This window comes from Leuciscus leuciscus, assembly GCF_965113295.1.
Source record: "Leuciscus leuciscus genome assembly, chromosome: 16".
NCBI lineage: Eukaryota > Metazoa > Chordata > Actinopteri > Cypriniformes > Leuciscidae > Leuciscus > Leuciscus leuciscus.
Window position 1 is genome coordinate 13,040,309 of NC_138740.1, and position 21,264 is coordinate 13,061,572.

At 38.9% G+C, this 21,264-nt stretch overlaps 1 protein-coding gene and 1 long non-coding RNA gene across 2 annotated transcripts in view; one reads left to right on the forward strand and one right to left on the reverse strand.

Annotated features, from left to right (window-relative positions):
• Nucleotides 1-21,264, forward strand: part of LOC309478059 — a 289,830-nt gene that overhangs the window by 229,975 nt on the left and 38,591 nt on the right. The window lies entirely within an intron of this gene.
• Nucleotides 9,135-16,562, reverse strand: LOC309477670 (protein sprouty homolog 2). The gene is made up of 2 exons (XM_082140988.1): nt 16,033-16,562; nt 9,135-11,754 (listed from the first exon to the last, which is right to left on the reverse strand). The coding sequence occupies exon 2, from the start codon at nt 11,684-11,686 to the stop codon at nt 10,835-10,837; it is 852 nt and encodes a 283-aa protein (XP_081997114.1). The 5' UTR covers nt 11,687-11,754; nt 16,033-16,562; the 3' UTR covers nt 9,135-10,834.

Here is a 21,264-nt window from a genome sequence, read left to right on the forward strand (position 1 = left end):
CAGAATCATGTTACAAAAACACGCATGTATAGCATTCAGCACATGCTATCTTGTTCCTTATAGAGGCCACACAAACTTTCTACAGATATATGCTTACTCTCTTTCTCTCTCACACACACACACTAATGCCCTTTAATGGTAGTGCAGTGTGTGCTGCTTCCCTGGCTGGGGCCAAATAACAGATATTATCCTCATCATAGTTTGGCCTCTTTGCACGGCTGTAGCGAGGGCCATCAGAGAGCGCAGAGAAAAACAGCCACTCGATATGCGCGCGACCAGGAGAGAGAGAAGAGCTCAGCGTTTCCGCTGTTGAAATGACAGGACTGCATGGATCGAGCAAGGGCAGATCTATATTACAGATGCGGCAGTAGATCCATACTGCCATTGATTGACTGTGGGAGCACACACAGGAATATGCATGTAGGCCATGGCGTGGAGAGGAATGACTGTAAAAATAAAGAAAGACTTTGAATGCTTATGGAAAAAGAACTGTTGCAGCATCGATGGTATAGTAGTATTTGTAGTACTTTTGTACAGTTGTCCTATATGCTACATGCATCCTTTAATCTATCTATCTATCTATCTATCTATCTATCTATCTATCTATCTATCTATCTATCTATCTATCTATCTATCTATCTCCATCCATCCATCCATCCATATTTTTATATATGTCAGTAATATAGGTTCATTAATAGTCATGGTGGAAATGTTATGTGTTCATGACTTTAAGGACTTAAAATGGTGTAGTATTTACTTTGGGGGAAAAAATCACTAGTAAATCGCTTATAATTGCAAAGCAACAGCAAGTAACATATTGAATTAAACATGACATTCTGAAATGCCATTTTTAAACATAGTAAAATGTACTCCAATAATCTGTTTTATTTACAACTTCGAAAAATCATTTTTACATGTCCCCAAAAACACAATAATATCATAGTACCACATCCAATATTCCACTTTTTTTTTTTGTTATTTTTTTTTTTGTTATTAGAGATAGACAAAAAAAAAAAAAAAATAATACAGTGAAAAGGGAAGAAACGTGGCTTAAAACACACAAGTTTGAGTGGGAGCTGGAGGAGCAGAATTCCAGAGACTGGAGAGCCGTGGGGCCGGCAGCGGAAGTGTGCTAAAGCTCTCTCCAGTGACCCCTGACCTTGCAGATACCATTCCCATCAACTCCTCCTCCAGCTGTCTGCACTCAGCCACCCAGCAGGCCCGCAAACAGTCCTCCTCCTCTCCTCTCCTCCCCCACTCCCTCGCTCTTTCTTCCCTTGTGCTCTTCTGTCTCCCCCGCCGCACATCACTCTTCCACCACGCCATCCTTTCATCGAGTACAGTCCCACCTCGGATGGATAGCTATAGATAGATAGATAGATAGATAGATAGATAGATAGATAGATAGATAGATAGATAGATAGATAGATAGATAGATAGATAGATAGATAGATAGATAGATAGTGTGGAACACATTTTAATAAACTGTTATCAAAAAAATCTCTATTTTTATTTAATAATTGAATGTTTTTCTCAAGGGATTATGCAAAAAAAACTGCTTAGGATTTGAGTCCCACAGGGTTGATGAAATTGGTTCGGTGGGAACTTGTTAGCGGGGAGGAAATCTCCCATCTTTTCCAAATTTGCTCTTTCCCACCATCTCATTGGCCACATAAGAGCAGCAGGATACATAGATTTCAGCCAACCCAACTTTAAAACACACTTCACACACTTTAACACAAACACCGCCAACCTCTAACCGATCACCACAACACAGATGGGCCCTCGGCAAGTCAACAGAAACTCTATCACAGCCATGGCGTTCAGTCATGTCTAGACAGTCTATAATTGAGATTCATTTACTTGGACCATATCCGTCCATTAACAAACTGAAATGAGGATGAAACATTTTGGACAATTCTAGGGAGCGTAGGATGTTACCCATACAGTGATTTTTTGTTGTTGTTTTTTTTTTGGCTAAAATATATTTAAATATATGCTACATATATGTTGTACACATAAATTTTTTTACATTTAAAATATATTTAGTTTTAACGTTCATATACCAAAATATATTTCAAAAATATATTTCAGGGGCAAGAAAACACATTTCCAATCTTACAGTATACTGCATTTAGGCTAAATGCAAATGTGGATGGAATAGTCTCCTAAAGATCAAAACGATATTTTGCATTCATCATTTAAAATTACACTCTAAAGTACACTGATCAGCCACAACATTAAAACCACCTGCCAACATCTTGAACTTTTGGTCATGTTCCTCAAACTATTCATCCAACTTTTTTATAAACTCCAACTTTTGCAGTGTGGCAAGTATTTTATTTTATTTTATTTTATTTTATTTTATTTTATTTTATTTTATTTTATTTATTTATTTATTTATTTATTTATTTATTTATTTATTTATTTATTTATTTGTATTTTTTTACATTTTAAACTTCATGTATTCATGTACAACAATTCAAGTTTTTTCTTTAAATGTGAGATTTGTAAATGTATTTTCTATGTTTGAAATAAATGGAGGGCAAAATATGTATATATATATTAGCATTATTATTATTTTAATAAAACAATAATATTAGATAGATAGATAGATATAGATAGATAGATAGATAGATAGATAGATAGATAGATAGATAGATAGATAGATAGATAGATAGATAGATAGATAGATAGATAGATAGATAGATAGATAGATAGAAAGTGTGGAACACATTTTAATAAACTGTTATCAAAAAAAATTTAAAAAAATTAAATATAGATATAATATAAAATATACAAAAAATGGCCCAAAAAAAGGCTTGGTAGAAAATATATTTACATAAATATATATATAAAAAAATGTTTTACCTTTATTTAACCAGATTAAACTTTCTGAGATAAAAAAATCTATTTTACAGAAGTGACCTGGCCAAGATGAGCAGCACAACATTATCAAAAAATAAAGAAAAGAAGAAAGAAAATCACCATGACATTAAATTAAACATTAGATTTCAAAATAATAATAATAAAAAAAAATGAATAAAGTTCAGTTTAAAATAAATAAAAGTATATATGTTTTAAATGGCAAAAAGAATTCAAATATATGACCAATGATGCCCCGTCTTTCCAAAATCCCCGTTAGGGGTTGTAGGCTGGCTCCGCTCTGCCCCGGCACCGTGGCCTTCTTCAGCCCCTTTCAGCTCTCTCTGGCGCCTGCTTCTCCATCACACCTCCACCTGTCAACAGCTCCAGCTCTCCCCCAGCCTCTGAGGCTCCAGCTCAGGCCTGCACACACACCAGTCTCACCTTTTCGGAGTCACCGTGCTGGAAGTAACCATGCATTCAAAAATGGCTTTTATTTAAGACACTACATCATGAATACGGTAGAACATGTAACCAATAGATATCATCATACTTTCACCAGTTGAATAATCACAATACAGTTTTTCTCAGTCACTTATGCTCAGTTCTTGAATTAGATAATTGTTTTCCTCAAAACAATAAGTTCACATCTATGAACAGTTAGTTTGTTGTTCTCATTAGATTTGAATTCCTTATTGATTTTGTTGATATTGTATTGATTGTTTTGGCACGTGTGTAAAAGAGTAAGCGCAGCTGTCTACAATTTGCACAATAACTAAATGCAAAAGGCTTGTTGATCAATGCGTAGATTCTCAGTGAAATTGTCAAACTCTTAACAACTTCTAAACATTCTTTCATCGTGTGAGCTATCACATGCAAATGTATTTTTCCAAGTACAATCACCACCATTTTTGAACACGGAGGAATGTCCCAACCCTAAACAGCAGCAGCTACAGCATAAATAACTGTATATTTATTCAGTACATTTATTTTTGTAGAAATGTGTTACATGTAAACTGAAAAGTTTGCTTGTCGTGGAACAGCATAGGAAGATAAGAATGTGTGGTGGTGGTATCAGGGGAAGATGTAATAGAGTGTGTAAAAATAAACAAGCAACTGTCAAGTAATTTTCCGTTGGTAAAATAACTGTACTGTATGAATACAAATGTTCATTTTCTTTTTATAAAGTATTGAGTTTTACCAGTTATTTTTGGTAAAAAAAAACAGTGTCAAAAAAGCTCAGTGCTCTTGTATAAAAGCAGTCAGTGTCAACAGAAAAGTTGAAAAAAATATGACATTTGTACTGTATATAACAAATATTTCAATAGTGTGGCACACCCGATGATAAAAAGCAAAGCATTGGCCGATTCACTGACACATTAATTACAGTAGATTTTGAAGCATGAATTAATTAGTTTTTTTGTTTTTGTTTTTTGGTCTGACTCTGAGTTACTATATTTTGCAGACAAGCAATAGTGTTGAGGGTCCTCATTTATAAAACGCGAAAATCCAATGCCAACGTTCATATTTAAAACGTTGACATGGAAAAGTGCTTAGCGCCACGTCAGGGGCTGCGTTCCAGTCCAAAATTGTCATGCCCTTCACTCGCTAACTTCCCTCCGTCTCGTTCACTCGGATGTACGTCATTGCTTACGATGCACAAGTGCCCACTACTGGCGGAAACTCAAATGGGCTGAATTGGAACGTCCTAAGCCCTTGATCACTTGGAATCAGCTGTGGAGTTGATTTATTATTTTTTTTTTAAATTCCCTTTAGGAATTTGTTTAATGCAGCATCCAAATGTATATAGGTGTTTGTGGGTTGGTTTAAATTAAAAAATATATATAATTAATATATCATAGAGTTGTTTGTTGTGGTGGTGATTAAACGAGATTTGTGGTGACGTCACAATCGTACTGCATTGTGGGACATATAGGTGCCTGAAGTGTACATATGAAGTAGACTCGCTCCCTTGATCAAAATCGAGGGAACGGGGGTCTGTCCATATAAACTTCCCTCGTCCACTTCACGAAGTGGAACGCACTTCAAAAATGGCGGCGGGGATTCCCCCGAGGGGAAGTGCTTAGGGAAGTTCGCAAGTGCGTGTCTAAAAGTGGACTGGAACGCAGCACCGCTTTTAGACACGCACTTGCGAACTACCCTAAGCACTTCCCCTCGGGGGAATCCCCGCCGCCATTTTGAAGTGCGTTCCACTTCGTGAAGTGGACGAGGGAAGTGTATAAGTTTATATTTTTAAGCAGACGTGCACACTTTTCCTTGTGGCAGAGAGTCGCACTGCGTCCGAAATCGAATACTTCCCTACTATATATAGTTTGCGAACGAATACGTAGTATGTGAAAAAAAAGTAGACAAAAAGTCCCCGGGTGACCTACAACTTACGCCGAGATTTTGAAGTGCGCATTCGATGGACACTTTACTATCCCAGAGGATTTTTGAATGGAAGTGTTGCAATGCAACTGACGCTGGCCTGGCAGTGTTGAGGAAAGTTACATTTAAAAGTAATGCATTACAATATTACGTAATAATAATACGTAATAATGTAAAAACAAAGAAACGTGTAACTTATTTGAAAAAGTAACTCAGATATTTTGATGTAACTTTAAAAATAAAATGTGTTAAAAATAATGTGTTAACTAGTTACTTGAAAAAAGTAATCTGATTATTTAACTCAAGTTACTTGTAATGCGTTACCCCTAACACTGGATGCTGGTAGGTCACGTGACAGTAACATTCATGCTACCCATTTTCATACTAGCCTAGAACATTGTTTTAACGGCCGCAAATTAAATTAAATTTCAAATATAGTACGTACTCAGAAAGTACGCAATTTCAGATGCAGCTTTGGAGTAGGCCTACTGCAGGTATTTGGAAATCTAAGCAAGTCTTGCCGCTCGCAATTCTCAAGTAAAGCATTTTGACATTGACTGGTCCTCTTTTATATGTTCATGACATTTAGGTGGCGTTTACAAGGCGGAGGTCTGAAACCATTCCGCTACGCACAACTTCAAGATCATTTGCGATTTATAAAATTTCACATCTGGAAGGGAGGGGCACTGTTTTCGTTGGTTCTCTGAATTACACGTAGGCCTACGCACATTTGAGAAAATATCATAAGACCAAATGATGGTTTCTACGAAACATTTTTATAAATGAGGCCCGTGATGTTCCAACAGACAGTGATAATTACAGATTAGAGAATATTAAGACTGTTTCAAATATGTGCCAAAGCGAGTGAGGAAAAACTGTAGGACAATTGTTTTGTATTACAAGAACAAGTTGTGTTTAAATATACAAATGAGACATTGTCTAATTAAATATGCACTAATTTCCAGAACAGAAATCTGAACATTGGATAACTCCCGGTTCAAAATTCTTTTTGAGGTTTTGGATATCTCTTTTTTATCACTCCATAAATCAGAAAATACTATCAACAGCCAGAGAAAACAACAACATATTTTTAGGAATAAAAAATTATATCAGTAAATCAGGCAAATGTTATATGAACAAACTGCTCTGTAAAAAACCTTCAGAGATAAAGTGGATAATAGATAAATAGATAAATAGATAAAACACTTCATTGTGTATTTGGGATATTTTCTTTCCACTACTCTGAGAGAAGACAAGTTATGGAAGGAAAATACACACAGCCCAAAATTTAAAAACTGACTAGTGCATGAAAAAACTATGGTTTTGCCTAGTGTCTTGCCTTAAGTAAGGCAAATGGCTCGTTTACATGTAAGCTAATACAGCTAGTGTAAAACAGAAGGAGCTTCAAACACACGTGATTTTGAACTATTACAAATGCAAACATCTAATTTTAGAATAAGAGCTTTGATATTGCTCAATTATGTAAGTGATTTGTAAGCCCTAATGCTGCTGCTTTTAAGTGGAGTGTTTTTACATTTGGATTAGAGTGTCTTAGAAAAGGTCCATTTTCACACACCGCTGCACTGTGATTGACACATGCATGGAGCTCTGACTGACAGCCTCTATAGCTCCATCCCCGACCCCTGGAGTGTCCTCAACAGTGCCTGTCCCCGCCAGACAAGGCCCTCATAGGGGGATTCACTGGTTACAGAGGCCATGAGGTCAGGATGGTAGAAGATCAACCGACCCCATCCCTTCTTGCTCTTTATTAGCTGGGTTAAAGGTTAAGAAAGCAAAGAGCATCCCTCCAGAGTTAGTTTCTTTTCTGACTTTTGACAGTCCTGGTTTACTGTATCCCATGACACATCTTGATGAACCCTGTGTCATTGCACAGAACCTCTTGTTTGAGCACACGTTTGATGAAACAACCCTAATTGAAATTTATATTTAGTTATATTAACTAAAAACCATAATGCAAAACAACTTTTATAAACCCTAGTTTACTTTGATGTTAAAATTTTCACACAAATTTCCGTCTGTTCCTCACACAAATCTATCCGACGCTATCTCACGACCAATTCGTACAAGTGAGTAAAAGGTGGCTAATTCGTACAAATTTGTGCGACCTCACTCGTACGAATTCGTACGATTTGTCTAAACCCCAGTGATAAGTAGGTTTAGGGGCGGGGTCAGGGGTAGGTCACTCTTACGAATTCATACGAATTGGGCAATTCGTAAAATAGGTACGATTTAGCAAAAATCTTACAAATTCGTACGAGTGATATAAATTCGTACGAATTAGCCACCTCGTAAAATATGAACGAATTGCCGTGAGATCGGGTTGAATCTATCGCATACAGTAGCTTTTGAAGACTATATGAATCCTGGAATACATATGGAACTTATGCTATTATTTTTTATATATATTTTAAATAAGTCAGACAGGTTTGGAATGACATGAGGGTGAGTAAATTCATTTTATTTTTTGGTGAACTATCCTTTTAATGGGTTAAATAAATACTGTACTATCAAGAACCGTGTGTCTGCAGACGCCAGACTGATGTATGCACTGTACATCTGAATGTACTCACACATAAAGGCAAGACTGTATTATTCATGCAGTGTCTTCTCATATAGACAAAGCAGAGAGAGAGGGTGGGCTATTAAGATGTTGGGGAACAGGCTTAATGCTTTTGAAGCTCTGGGAAAATGAGGCGTGGTTGTGTGTCTGTGATGAACAGCACAAATGGTGATACAAACACATCCATACACACTCTCACACATCAGAAGTAACACACACACAAATCTCTAGTCCCTCTTTTCCAAGGCCATTAGTACGAGCTGGCCTTGATTACTTATTTATGAGGCAAACAGGCAGAAGTGCGGGGAGTGGAGTAAAGAGACAGACAAAGACTGACCGGAACCCCTCGGCACTGAAACCAGTGTCCACGCATATACAGTATTTGCTACTTCACAGCATTTTCTTCTAAACAGATCACTTATGCACTTAACTCCTTCAGGTATCTGCAGAATAGCAGTCAAACGGCACAAAACTACAGATGTAACAATGTAGACTCAGCATTGCAGCTGTGGGTGTACGTGTACTTTTAAAGCCTTGCATTAAATTGTATCTTTCCTAAACATTTCAAATCAAAAGCAATTAAATTTACAGTCAGAATTGTAAATTGTCACAGATGTAAAAACAAGTTTTGTACACAGAATATTTGAAAACTTTTTATTTATTATCCATGGCCACATGGCCATATCCACCAATCCTCTTTGAAAAAAGCTGAAATCATCACATGGGTCTTTTCATTCAATGTCTTTTTATCATCCACCCAAAATAAATACATAGCTTTTCTTGCAACCATTTAAATAAATATCTGTGGCTTTATGATAATATCAGCAACAAAAAAGTGTAAAATGTATATATATATATATATATATATATATATATATATATATATATATATATATAATAGATTCATTTGTATAGATTTATATATATATATTTATTTATATATTCTCCTTTAATTCTTTTACAACTTACAAGATGCCAATTGTACCAAAGCAATACTTACTAATACAACATGGTGAACTTTTAGTGGTTAACTTAGAGACTGCGGACAGCACCCGTTAGGCATTCTTGTAAATTGTATGTACCTGCACACTGAAACCCCATAGCATAGACGCTCCTTAGAGGAGCCATTCTTATGGGATGCAACTGTGGAGGAGAGGTATCTTCTCACTATTTCACACTGTGAAAGTTTGCCACACACTCTGATAGTAATGCATGTTATTTACTCTCATGCCAGTAAATATTGAGTAGTTAGAAAAACATATGATTGGCTCTGGAAGCTTGTGTGTGACTTAAACCAATCTTTTTTTCTTTCTTTTTTTTCTTCTTTTTTTTTATTTCAGACTTTTTAGGTCTTGTCTGAACACCACAAAATATTTTAGATCAGTTCTGAGTGATTGTTTCTGTTCTTAGGACAAAAGCAATTTATGATAGATAGATGTGACTAATAAGAGAGAATTCTCACTTTTTTTGTGGAAATTTACTGTACTGCGATGCAAAACAAGTGTTATGCACAAGGGACCTCTCCTCCACAATACAAAATCAGCATTATGGTTAGTCTTAAGTATTAGCCAGGTCTCTGACAAGGTTAATGTCCAACAGTAATAGAAAGTAATGGTAATAATAATAACCAGATTAAAACAAATGGAATAAAAATACAAATACAATAAGAATTCTATGTACATACAAAAATATAGCAAAGGAACTCACAAGGATGTGCATTTTTTGGGGGAAGAACACACACACTTGAAACGGATTTCATTCATCTTGCTTCCCAGTTTTGGATGCCAGTGCATCTGTTTCACCTTGTTCCCAAGTGTGGTTTTCTACCTCGTTCTGGCCAGGTGACTAAGCCCTTGTCTCAACACAATCCCTTCTCCCTGTCAGATGACACAACAGTTTCCATTAACCTCACTTTCTGCAAAGCATTCAGGGCACACCAGAGAAGCTCAGGAAAGGCCAAAGTCTTTAGAGATACTCATGCCTCGTGTATAGCAGAACTGGGGAACCACAATGGCTTCATTTTGCTGATACAACTCGGATCTGATGATAACCTAAAGCATGGTCCCAAAGGTTTTCTGGCTGATTTGTCCAAAGTAATGGCTTGTATCTCATCCTGACTGTCAAAGGTGGACAGGCAGTCCCTTTTGATGTTTGGTCCCACAGCGGTGCAGAAATGGACAGGGATCCTATCGCTGATGTTCAACAGTTGGAAAGTACAATGGGCAGCTGAGAAAAAATGAGTTGAGGATGTAAGAGTGCTTGGGAGAGGTTGGCGTCAGGCTGCCCTGGGCTGGAAACCTGACCAGACACTTTGTCTTTCAGAGTAGCTCCTCTAAAAATAAAAAGAGAGGCTTCTGCTGACAGCAGATGCCGGCCTGAGACTGCACACACATGCACATACAAACGCACACATTTTCCCTTCTTCTTCCTTACACACTCATTCGCACACAATGTCTCTCTTTACCGCCTCTCTTGAAACACATCCCTCTTAGGTGAGCTTAATCTTCTGATTTTAAATGGTCCTGTTTTTGGTGTCAAACAGAATTGACTTACATAGTCAGATTTTGGTTGGGCTCTCCTCCCTAACCAGTGCCCTGTATCCACGTAAAGTCAGAGTGAACCAGCTTGCTTACAGTTTTTCCATTCAGTAAGGCTGAAGAAGACACACTCAGCGCTGACTTTCTGTTGAAAGCGATGCCTAGATGATCCTTTTACTAAGTACAGCCTCTGCATTTATTTTGATAGCATACTCCCTGTGTTACATATGGTTCACATTACCCAACTCCATCTTGGAAAGTCCAATAAATAAATAAATAGACATGGGTTTACTAAAAAAAAATCGGGGAGGCAGGGGGGTTGGATAGCATACATGATGATGAACATGATGCAGGGAGGCCTGATTGGTTTAGAGTTGGTCAGTTCATTTAGCAGAATTTTCCGGCTGCTTCAGCAATAGAGGTGTCTCCTCGAAGGAGAATTGCGAGAGTCTCATTCAGCCTGTCATACAGGCTTCTCCAGGGTTTTACGAAAGGGTGCAGGGTTGGTGGCAGAGATCTTGCGGCACACAGTGTTGGTGTTGCTACATCGGCAGCCTGGACGTGTGGCGCGATCGTAGCCACGCTGGCATAAAGTGAGGCACAGCTTGGCAGGAGGGTAGCAGCACAGGCAAGGCAGGCAGAGCGCCAGGAAGGCCATGGCACTCCAGCGGGAGCAGGCGTGAGCCGGGGCACAGGAGCATGGTCGGTCAGCACAGTTGTCCTCTTTATCTGCCGAGCAGTGGTAGAACAGACCCTTCACACAGCACAGGCAAGTGCCGTACTCCAAGAATTTTTCAGCTGAGCACAAGCAGCGCTGGCCACAGGTCCAGCAGGAGGGCAAATTACGAGGGGCACAGCATTCCTGGCACTTACAGTGGCCGCAACGTTCACAGATGAAGAGATGCAGGCCCAAGTCCTCACTGTCAGCCAGTCCTTTGCCTAGTGAGTCAGGTTTCAAGTCACCTTTGGGCTGGGACCGCACCACAGTGGCCAGACCAGAATGGGAAGGCGTTAGTCCTGTAAGAAGTCTCTGGTCCGAAGCAGCACTGCCGCGGGACATGGAGCTCACAGTACTGGAACGACTCAAGTAGGCCAAGTGGGAATGTTGATGCTGACTTTGACTGCGAGACATCTGAGGATGTCGCTCATCATGCACATAGAAGACACCAACCTGAGTGGCAGGCTCCAGCGCCACAGGGCGTTCCACATAGTCATTATTAGCCCTTATAGCATGGATCTGGTCTATGGACAAAACAGGGACCTGTTGAAGATCCAGGCTTTCAGGGTCCATCCGAAAAGGTGGTACTGGATCCATTCTTTCAGGGCCACCAGGATAGGGGCTGAGCTGCAAGGCTGACCAATATCAGGGTACGTCGGATAAACCTGTAGAATGAAAAGATAAAATAAATGGATCAGTGTTAGATTTAGAATCAAATTAAATGGTTGAAGTTCAGATGGTCTATGGCTAAAGCTATGGTTATTATTAGACACAGAGGATGGAGAGATAACGCCATTGACATCACACTGTAATTTAGCATCTGGAGAAAACAGCTGTTGACACAAGGGATAGGAACCAGAGCAAAGAATTTGACAGCAATGAATTGTGAGAAACTGGGGAACCCAAAAGAATTAGTGTTAGTGTCCTGAGGTATCTCTTCCTCAGCAGCTTGGTGGAATTTTGCCCCTCCCTGGAGCCCTTCTTTTGTTAGGCCTTATCCTTCATAAACAGGAACAACATGGCTTTTGGAATGTGCATGGAAATAATCAGCATCCTGGAATTGAGAAACATGTTGCTTGCATTATTGGACGTCATAGGCAAACAAGACATTGGATTGCATTGGATTAGATAGCGATGGGTTTTGTTTTCTTCCATCAATAAAGAGATAGAAGACAACTTTTTGATGTTTGTCAGACTCTCAGACTGTTCCAAAAGTCAATGTGTGATAGGGAAAAAAGCAAACATTTTAGGCTGCCTAGGAAGAGATTGGCCATGAGAAGAGAGCTGTTTCTGACATAACAAGTAACGGAAATCCATACACAACAGCAGTGATTAGAAGAAGCAGTGTCTGCTCCCAGTCCCTCAAGCATCCGGGGCACAGTCAGCTGAATTCCTGGCAAGAGCCCTGAATGCTCTCAAAAAAAAAAAAAAAAAAAAAAAAGAAGTCAGATAGCATCCTCCCCCGCTCCCACTGCCTAGCCAGAAACTCAAGATAAGGAGGCCCAGGTCGGAAGCACAAAATGCATTTGCAAATTACACAGAGGAGGAAAGAGAAGTCCTGGAGAGTAATTACATCAAACCCAGCAGAGAGCTGTAGTCAGGTCCTATCAGTCCATCTAATTGTTGAAAGGGGTCTGCTGTTCATTTCCATGAGCTCATTATTTGGGGCCTGAGTTCGAAAACAACATTGGACTTTTAGTCTCGCATCTGCGGGCAAGCCAGAGAGGAAGTTTTGGGTTAGCTCATCTGTGTCATGTCAGGCACTTTGGTTGCATATTTGTTTGAGCATTTGCACATGTCCTCTCCATGTGGTTTTCCTCAAGTGTGTCGGCACTTGGGAGCATTTATCACTCGCGGCTACACTGGAGTTTATTTGGAACTTTCCACTGACTTGCAGAGATCTTGTCTAAAAGCAGACCCAAATTACACCTCAAAAATATGTATTTCCTGGGCTCTGAGAAATGGTACAAAGAAAAATTCTAAACTATTACTTTCTAATTAACTGCCCACTCACCATTAATTCCGTCCACAAAAGTTCCTCTCAAGTTATCATCAATGAAATACCCATTTATCCCATGAGTTACTTCCCTTGAGCCAGACCGTTTGGAAAGCCACCATCCATTAACCGTAAACTGCCTCCCAGTAGAGTTCACCAACCACTTCCAAGCTCTGTCAATGAGCATAGTGCATTTGTAAAATAAGCTGTGAAGCAGAAGACCAGAGCAGAAGTTGCTATATAAAAGCCCCAGAAACATTCTTCCACCGCACCCAGCAGTAGCAGTCAGGGTGCCAGAGGGTCGATAAGTCACACTACAGTGGCATAGCAGGTAAGGTGCTGACATCAGGAAGTCCAGCAGATCACCCCAACACTTAAACCCCCAACAAAGAGCATACTACCACTCCCTACTGAGTCCCAGAGTACTCTTTAGCTCCACCTGCCCCAGACCGCACACCAGGGTGAGGCCGTACTAGGGCCGTGGACTGGTCTATCATGTCTCTACAGTGGAGCTTGCACAACTGTTTTCTCTTAAACAAATTCAGTGGATAACTGCTACTTGAGTGCCTTCCAAAGTGCTACTGGCTGTTGTTTAGGGAACATTCAATAGACGTTGGATTTGTTGATTCAAGTCTACTTGCATTGTGAGTGTATGCTGAGATATTGATTATGCTGTTCAGGTCAAGTCTTCTCATTTGTAAGTTCTGACCATGACCTCTAAAAGAATTACTCTAAATGAGCAAAAACTTTGCTGAAATTGATACATTTTATAAAATTGTGATGACTGGGAATGAGGGAAATAGGAAGGTTACTACACTACACTACTTCAGCATAGCACTTGAATGGATCAGTTTAGGCCAGTTCAGAATCTGTTTCTGCAATCTAGCATTCATCCAAAGTATTGTTTTTTCCCGATCCCACATCTGAAGACTCCATCTTCTATTTTTTGCTGGATGGTTTTATCATTTAAAAGGATATTCTGTATCTGGCTCTCCAAATTTGACAGCATTTCTTACATTGGATGAAGTAAAGCAAGTCCATAACCATTCACCACAAATGGCTGTCTGTATTTCTCTTTTTCTTTCAGGTCACATGAGCACTCATCCAACTTTTTTAAAATCACATTTAAACCACTATACTAGGGGGAATATTCATGCAACAGACATCTGATCTAAAAAAGAAAAAGAAAATGGAAGACTGTGAGTGCACAAGAAGATAACACCTGTCCCAGGTTAAGGCACACTTTATGTCCCAGAACTGTGCATACAGCTCAGAGCAAGTGAGAGACAGCTGCATCTAGTGAGCCAGAGAGAGAAAAAGAAGGGAGAGAGTGGCCTTGTTTACTCAGCCCTGCCTGCCATGAGGGGTAACCTGAAGACAGGCCTCTGCGCTCTGGGAGTATCAGTGCTGAGTGAGCTGTACCTCGCGGCTCTGCCCCGGGGCTCCTTGCACCCGTTACCTTGCACACATAGTAATCCAATCCAGGGCAGGAAGAGGATGAGAAGCGCATATTATTCATAACAGTCACCACACTCCACTGACTGGGAGAAACTTTAAACCTCCAAACAGGGAGGCAAATGAGAACAGGCAAATGAGAAAAGGCAAAACAGTCGTCCTGTAAAGGGTCGTTGGACAACATTGGAACAGCTGAAGATTGTTCAGCCTGTTTATCTATTGATGGGTGTGACCATCAGGTGAATGAGGTGCTGCTGCTGTTGTTTGGGGGCTGATGAGAAGTTGGCCAATGACATCATGCTGTGGTGCTATTTTTAAAGCCTCCAGTCTCCTTTCATTGACCCCTGCTGCCACTGATAAGCATCCAGCAGTTCTGCAGCCAGCCATCAGGCCAGTCTGACTTCCTGCAGGCTAACTGTCATTAGAGATATCCATTTTCCATTTCTGCTCTCTCTCTCTCTGACTCAGATAGAGTGGCAGATTGGCAATTGCTGACTGAGGGTTGATTAGCTGGTAGTCGTGGGGGGTAGGGGCCGGGGGCCTTGCAGAGGGCATATATATGCTCCTAGGGGCCAGGCTTAACTGCGGCTGGACTTGAGTTGTCAGGCACCAGGACCCTGGGATCTGCCCTATAGGCCCCTCTGGGAACACAGTGGGATTGAATGACAATAAACTGTATGAGATTCCGGATGTGCCGAATCCGACCCCCAGGAAGGACTGAAATAGACACTGCAGACCAGCAAGTTTGGGTGAGAGAAAGACAGAGAGAGACTGAGAAGAGAAAGGGGGAGGGTTACTTAGAGAAAGGAGGAATATATAAGAAAAAGATAGTATTATTGAGCAAAACACACACACACAAACAAAAACAAAAAAACACTGACAAACATGTAAATCTAAAACTATAACTCTAAATATGAACATATTAATATTAATAGATATTGACAACTATTATGACAATATAAAACGAATTGACACAGTGAGGAAATTTGAGACATTTTTATACGTTTTCACTGTTAACCTGCACCATTCACAAAATTCACATTCCATTCACAAAATTCACATTCCTTTATGCCGGCCTCTACTTTGAAAGCTTTATCACAAACCAATTCCAAATACACACAAACTTCACTATAAACCATTTTGAGCACACATGTGTGTAGCGCTGTCCCATGTCCACTTCCAAACTCTCCATCAGCCTCTGCCAGCACAAACTGGGTAGTATTGACATCTCCAACCTTGAGGACAATCAATTCCATGCCTGTACACCCGAAGCTCAGTACATTGGCTGGGTCAGGGTAGGCGACACACAGAGATCATCTCTCACTCGGATGCTATTCTACTCCCATTATATGTCAACTAGATTATATTTCATTCAGAGAACTAGATCTAGAGAATCTCAAGAGAATACAGTTTGAGCAAAAAAAAAAAAAAGAAAAAAAAAAAGATTTAAACAGATTAAGACTTAAATAGATTTAAATAAAGAATCTCTTACCCCTAAAAGGAGGGAGATCCATTTTGCGCCAAAGCAGTGTTTTATGTTTGTTTGTTTCTTGTTTTCTTTCTTTCCTTTATGTTTTCTTGAGCAGTTTTCTGCCTCCTGATGCTTCTTCACAAGTGTCCCACACGTGCAAGCAATCCTGGTTCCTCAGTGCTCAGTCATTCCCTCTGAAGAACACCAACAGCCTTTATCAAGCCAGAGCACTGCATGTTCAAAGAGCACTCAGAAGTAAGACGAAGAAATGAGGGCAACATGTCACACGAAATATCCCAATTTATTTGAGTAAGAAACAAAAATGTCCCCAGGGCAAAGTAACTGAGAGGAGCTTTGCTTTTCAAAAGTACTTCCACAAAACAGTGTGGAAAGACCACAGCAGCAGCTCTGTAGTTTGTCGTCTCTCAGTATGAGCTGAAAGTGTAGTGCTGGATTTTCTCTCTCGGACTGTCTATCTCTCTCTCTTTTTCTCTCTCTCTATCTGTGTATGGTCAGCGCTTCCTGCTCATGCGATCATCCACTCACTCCCAGAGTGTGTGTATGTATGTGTGTGTGTGTGAGAGAGAGAGAGAGAGAGATAGAGATGAAGGGTGGGAAACAGTGAGGGAGAGAGGGAGGGAGATGGGATGGGGAGGAGAAGGAGGGGTGGTTGGATATGAATGGTAGAAGGAAGGAGGGCCGGGCTGAGGAGGGTTGGGGTGGGGGGGCACTTGGTTTTGCAGGAGATAGTTAATGGCTAAGTGGCATCATCGGGCTGAAACCCAATCTCTAATTTTCTCCCCCTCAGGAACTTTTCTATATGATTCCCTGAGCTAAGCCTAACAAGATGGATAGAGGGAGGAAGGGAAAAGGAGATAAAGAGAAAGAGAGAGAGAGTGAGTGAGAGAGAACACAGTGAGAAATGGATAGAAAGATAAAGAAGGAAAATATGAGTCAACAATATGAAAGGTGATGAAAACAATGAAAGAGAGAGAGATGAGAAACACAATAACTGACAAGAACTTTATTGATGAATATGTGTAAGTTCATGGAGCCATAAAGAGACAAACAGTTCTACATTCTGTAGACATATCAACAATTTCATTCTTGCTGATCTTTCACTTGCATGCAGTGGCACCAAGTATTTGGGCACTTAAGCTACCGTTAAAAGTATGTAGAATCTGTGCATTAGAAAATATCACATTTACTGTAGATATCCTGTTCAGAATTGACCCTACGCAGGGAGTTTGATTGACAGGCGACCTGACCAATTATAATCCGCCATTTTTGTTCGACAAAGCAGTCAGGAGAATTAGTAGATTAACGTTGGAGGATTTGAACTTGAAAAACGGTATGTACTGACGTCTTTCCGCGGTTAAAACAACATTCCTTCTTATGTTCATTTATGTTTATTTGATGCAATAGATTAACTAGAAGGAAAGGATGATCGGTTCACGAGCAGCTTTAACTGAGGCTCTACCGCGATCTGTCAGACACATTAAAGAGCCACAAAACGGTATTTATTGTTTAAATTTCGTTAACAAAATTAACACAATTTAAAGTTTAGACTTTGCGTGAGAACATGGTGGGGCGTGAGAGGGCGTGGTTTGTCGGACATAGCAAGAGTAACTAAAGAGGTCTTTGCGAACGGTCAATTAACCCAAAAGGTATCGACACTTTATGATTTTGAACACATAATGACTGGGACACCTGTGTGAACTTGAGGAGAACTACCTTCATACATCCACTAAAATCACTTTGACACAAGCAAGTTAGTTCTGTGAAAAGACGTTTGTTTGCAGATACCACTTGGTTTGATAATTTTTCTAATGCAATAAAAGTGTGTCTTAAGTGTCCAATAACATTTGGTGCCACTGTAGGCCTATAGGAAAAAAAGTATATGGAATAAATAAATATATATATAGATATATATAGATATAGATATATATAGATATAGATATGTGTGTGTGTGTGTGTGTGTGTGTGTGTGTGTGTGTGTGTGTGTGTGTGTGTGTGTGTGTGTGTGACCCTGCCTGGATCACAAAACCAGTCTGATGTTGCACGAGTATATTTGTGGCAATAGCCAACAAAACATTGTATGGGTCAAAATTATAGATTTTTCTTTTATGCCAAAAATCATTAGGATATTAAGTAAAGATTATGTTCCATGAAGATATTTTGTAAATTTCCCATCTTAAATATATAAAACATTTATTTTTGTGAATGGATGCAGCACTATCGCCAATAGAAATGGACAACTTTAAAGGCGATTTTCTCAATATTTCGATTTTTCTGTACCCTCAGATTCCAGATTTTCAAATATTGCCCAATATTGTCCTATCCTAACAAACCATACATCAATGGAAAGAATATGTATTCAGCTTTCAGATGATGTATAAATCTAATTTTTTTTTAAATTACCGACTGGTTTTGTGGTCCAGGGTCACACATATATATATATATATATATATATATATATATATATATATATATATATATATATATATATATATATATAAAGGAAGACCTCGATATTTTACAGAACGTCACAGTTGGTGAACATGAACAGAACATCGAGGTATATGAACATCACATGCAATTTTTAACTCTAAGAGCCTCATGTGGTTGTAGACTCAACATTTCGGAACTCACTGACCCATTCTGATGTGTTTGTGCCAGCTAGCAGCTGTCCTAGAGCAGGTTACATCCTAGAACAGTGAATAATTCAGTGTCTCAATCGAGTGCATGACAGATTGGAACCCAGCCCATATTCCTTCACTTCAGTCATTGCCAACAGACAACAAGTTTTAACCTTATCATTATCGCAGTGAAATGATCAAGAACGAACAAATGTAAATTATAATGAAAAAAATTTAAAATAATAACTTGAATGCATAAAATTTACAGGATATTCATATGTGTCCATGTCAGTCTATTGAGAAGTCACATGGAAGGTATCTCCAAGGTAACAGGACACATTTTGTGTGTATGTGACTGTATATGTGTGCGTGCGTGCATGTGTGTATGTCAAGTCAAGTCACCTGTATTTATGTAGCGCTTTTTACAATACAGATTGTATCAAAGCAGCTTCACTGTGATAACATGAAAATAATAGAAGAAAATTGCGTCATCGTCCACCTTAAGTAAGGCACATCAATAATATTGTTGAATATTAAATGTCCGAATAAGCAAGCCAAAAGCCAAGGCAGCAGTGGCAAGGAACCAAAACTCCATCAGGTGACAGATTGGAGAAAAAAACCTTGGGAGAAACCAGCCTCAGTCTCGTTCTCCTCTGGCCAATGAACAAATAGTGTGTGATTATGATTCAGGCAGCATTACAGGTCAGAAGTCAGATTGGATCAGAACATTCAGAATATTTATCCAGTTACATCTGGTTGAAGATCGGAGTCACGCCGGTATGCAGACGAGTTTGTTGAGGATCAGTGCCGATGGCTGTCGTGTCGATGAGGCCTTCACAGGGCTGATGAGGCTGGCACTTCAGATGTGTGTGTGTGTGTGTGTGTGTGTGTGTGTGTGTGTGTGTGTGTGTGTGTGTGTGTGTGTGTGTGTGTGTGTGTGTGTGTGTGTGTGTGTGTGTGTGTGTGTGTGTGTGTGTGCGCGTGCGTAATGGGGCAGGAAGAGGGGTGCTTCCTGGCTTCCTGTAGAGGGAAATAGCTAGGATGACCAAACAGTGCACGAGAGAGGAGAGTGAATAAGGTTTCTCTATGCTAAACACGTTCAAAACGCATGACAGAACAGCTTAACCCCAAAAAAGAATGTAATTCGCAATGTAATTTGTATAATTTATGCTCTCTCTATAACCTACTATTCAATGAGATGGATGTTAATTTACTGCATAAATAGCAGTAACAGTTCTGTTTACTGGTATTTGATTCTACTTTTTCCCATCATTTGTGGTCTCATAATATTCAACTATTCATGAAACATACCATACATATGTTATTAAATTTAACACACATAAAAAAATTAAATAAAAAAAGAAACTTTAAAATTTAGAAACTGACAGCAAATTCAAGAGATGCTCTCGTTAAAGTTCTAGCAATTTTTTAAGTTACTCGTTTCATCACAATGTTTATGATTTGATAAAAAGAAAATAAATAAATAAAACTAAATGTAATTTACAAGTTAATGCCTGACAATCTAAGGCTCTAAGACTAAGTTTAATAAATGTTTGAAACCAATGTCCTCAAACCTCTTACCTAGAACTGTAAAACTTTTAACTACTGATTTTATGGTTTGTTTGCATTAGATATTTGATCATTTACACGGTTGTTTGTATGCTGATTGTTAATGGTGTTCACATTTGAACAACATTTTTAAAAAAGGTTATAATGAATGTTTGTAAAAGGCAAGCCCTTTAAAAAAAAAAGCTATATTAAACCAATGGAAAATGGCCCAGAATTGTTCATCTAATTTAGTTAAAAACTAATATATTCTTTAAATAATATCCCTATTTATCTTAAAGTCTTGTAGCTGGCCATGAATGCACACTACTAAGTCGTAGTTAATAGTTAACCATTTAAGCCCTTAGGAGTTAGTTTAGATTTGTTTTTTTCTGAGTGGCATACACAAAGTAAAGACTCATAACTCCAAAACTATTGCAAGGAGAGTCAAAAGGTAGGTATTGTTTGATAGAAAAAAACAACAACAAAAAAACAACAACAACAACAACATTACTGCTGATAAAAGACACACAAAAATAAAATAAAATAAAATAAAATAAAAGAATATATATATAATATTTTATTATTATTTTAAATATCTTTCTTATTTGACATGCAATAACTCAGGAAGGAAATAACATGTAGGACCATTCTTTTTTTGGTGAAGTTCCTCTACATTTGAGCAGCATCTGGATCAAATTTTGTGGTGATAGCATAAAATAATCAAGTTACAGCATTTGGAATCAAGGTAACCTTTTGTTTAGCCCTTGACACCCACTAATGGCCATTTTTAAAATGATGCCTCCATGAGGACTATCTCGTGATCGACGCAATGGATTATGTTGATTTTGGACTCATTTCAATTTGGAGCATGCACTGTAAGTACTGATGTGCCATTTTCTATGATCTGTGCAAGTTTCTTAATGTTACAAGTGTAAACTTTTCCTGCTATAAAGCCAAAACAATCTCTGTTACTTTAAACTATCCTTGTATCTCTGTAAAGCCGCTTTGGAACAATTTACATTGTTAAAAGCGCTATATAAATGAAGATGACTTGACTTGACTTAAA

Excerpts from the sequence above, each read along its gene's own strand:
- LOC309477670 (XM_082140988.1), bottom strand. The coding sequence starts at position 11,686 with ATGGATCCAGTACCACCTTTTCGGATGGACCCTGAAAGCCTGGATCTT.